Source organism: Penaeus monodon, chromosome 23, assembly GCF_015228065.2.
Source record: "Penaeus monodon isolate SGIC_2016 chromosome 23, NSTDA_Pmon_1, whole genome shotgun sequence".
Classification (NCBI taxonomy): Eukaryota; Metazoa; Arthropoda; class Malacostraca; order Decapoda; family Penaeidae; genus Penaeus; species Penaeus monodon.
Window position 1 is genome coordinate 34466950 of NC_051408.1, and position 1355 is coordinate 34468304.

At 39.3% G+C, this 1355-nt stretch overlaps 1 protein-coding gene across 1 annotated transcript in view; it reads left to right on the forward strand.

Annotated features, from left to right (window-relative positions):
* LOC119588220 overlaps window positions 1–239 on the forward strand; it is a 15538-nt gene extending 15299 nt beyond the window's left edge. Inside the window, exon 5 of the mRNA XM_037936921.1 lies at window positions 177–239. Within this exon, the coding sequence (XP_037792849.1) occupies window positions 177–239 (63 nt within the window). The remainder of the gene's footprint in view (window positions 1–176) is intronic.
* Window positions 240–1355: the final 1116 nt, after the last annotated feature.

Below are 1355 nucleotides of genomic sequence, written 5' to 3' on the forward strand. Positions count from 1 at the left end.
GTCTGTCTGTCTATTTCCACCATTTGCTCTATTCTCATTTACATTTTTGGTCTTTGTCTTATCGGGGAATATTGTGTATCAACTTCAAGTATATGAATATCATCTTCAACCCGTTGAGAAAATGCAACTGTTTATCTTCTCTTCACGTCAAAGTATGACTCTTTTGTTTATTTTAGTTACTCCATGTCGTCATAAGTCTTGCATTGGGAAGTGACCCTCATGCAAAATCGCCTGCTTGACCTCCCTTCCTGCTCCTCCATGACCTCTCCCCCCCCTCCATCCTTACCCCTCCTCCCCTATCCCCTTCCCTCCCTCTCATCCCTCTCCTCTTACCCCCACCTGCAATTGCACAGACCCCCTCCTCCGCTCAGGGCAAGAATGCATCTGCTGGTGCATCTGCAGAGCTGGACGTGTAACGATTGCAAGATGTCAATACACCAGAGAATTCTCTCTCATGAGAGTATATGAGGTCATAATATTAAGGAAGATACATATGCGCTGGAGTTATGTAAATTGACACATAAACACACTTCGTATCTGCATGCACGCTCGTATGCAAGTTCGCATAGAAACTTACGCTCATGCTTAGAAAGTACGCATATACCAACCTGGATAAACTCACATACATAGACGCAAGCACATTCGAATATGCAGACAGGCGAACACGCACACATATGTTTATAAATGTTATAAAAATGCACGCGTACAAACTTATAGCAACCCACGCAAACATTCACGAAAATCAAAGGACATGAATGTAAAAAATACGCAAACAAAGAAATAGACACCCACACTATCGCATGTATAAACACGACATAGACAAACAAACGAATAGATGAACCATACAAAAACAACCAAATAAACGGATCTAAAAGCACTTGCATCAGCTGACTAAAACAACGAAAACAAACAAAAAACACAAAAAGATAGACACGTGCGTTTGCAGGATAAACAAGAGACAGGGACCATTACTGTAAAGAATATATTATAAACACTGGCAAGCGTTATGTAAATAATATAACAAAAAAGTCTTAATTTTTCAAGTGATAACAAAATGTTTCGGTGTTCCGAAAACATATGTATGCGTAACATAACTGAACGACAAAAACAACCATAAAATAGGCGATCTTATTATATCACATCTTTCTGCAGTGAATATTAAAATGATTTACAAGCAAAGTAAAGGTAACGGAACCCAGTGAAAACAAAAGAGGCACGGGAACGAGACGCTACTTGGCAATTTTAAAAGTATTTTGACAGTATTTGTTATAAAGGAGACTCGTCAACGCAATTATGTTTGTAGGACGATATGACTCAGTCCAGACAAGACCGGTGGCATTTTTTCTTATGCTAAA